At 45.6% G+C, this 362-nt stretch overlaps 1 protein-coding gene across 1 annotated transcript in view; it reads left to right on the forward strand.

Moving 5' to 3' along the window:
* Positions 1–362, forward strand: part of LOC106806548 (60S acidic ribosomal protein P2-like) — an 11028-nt gene that overhangs the window by 1453 nt on the left and 9213 nt on the right. The window contains 1 exon segment of the mRNA XM_014808524.1: positions 34–218. Coding sequence (XP_014664010.1) covers positions 47–218 — 172 coding nt within the window. The 5' untranslated portion in view covers positions 34–46.

Raw genomic sequence — 362 nt, forward strand, 5'->3', positions numbered from 1 at the left:
CTGAGCGGTATTTTGTTGCTTTACTCGTTTCAGATTCTAATCCAGAATGCGTTACGTTGCCGCATATTTGCTTGCTGGTCTTGGAGGAAATGCCTCTCCATCAGCAAAGGACATCAAAAAGATTTTGGGTAGTGTTGGAATAGAGGCCGATGAAGACAGAGTGGACAAGGTGCTGGAAGAGCTAAACGGCAAAGATATCAACGAGATAATTGCCAGCGGTAAGTACAGCAAGAGGACGTGATATTTCACTTCTTAAACTCTTGGGTTTTTAGCTCACCTTGACATCGTCAAGTTGAGCTATTGCCATGGGTCGTCGTAAGTCCGTCCGTCCGTCTGTCCGTCAACATTTGGTTTCGGTCAAC

The sequence above is a fragment of the Priapulus caudatus genome, unplaced genomic scaffold, assembly GCF_000485595.1.
Source record: "Priapulus caudatus unplaced genomic scaffold, Priapulus_caudatus-5.0.1 Scaffold167, whole genome shotgun sequence".
NCBI lineage: Eukaryota > Metazoa > Priapulida > Priapulimorpha > Priapulimorphida > Priapulidae > Priapulus > Priapulus caudatus.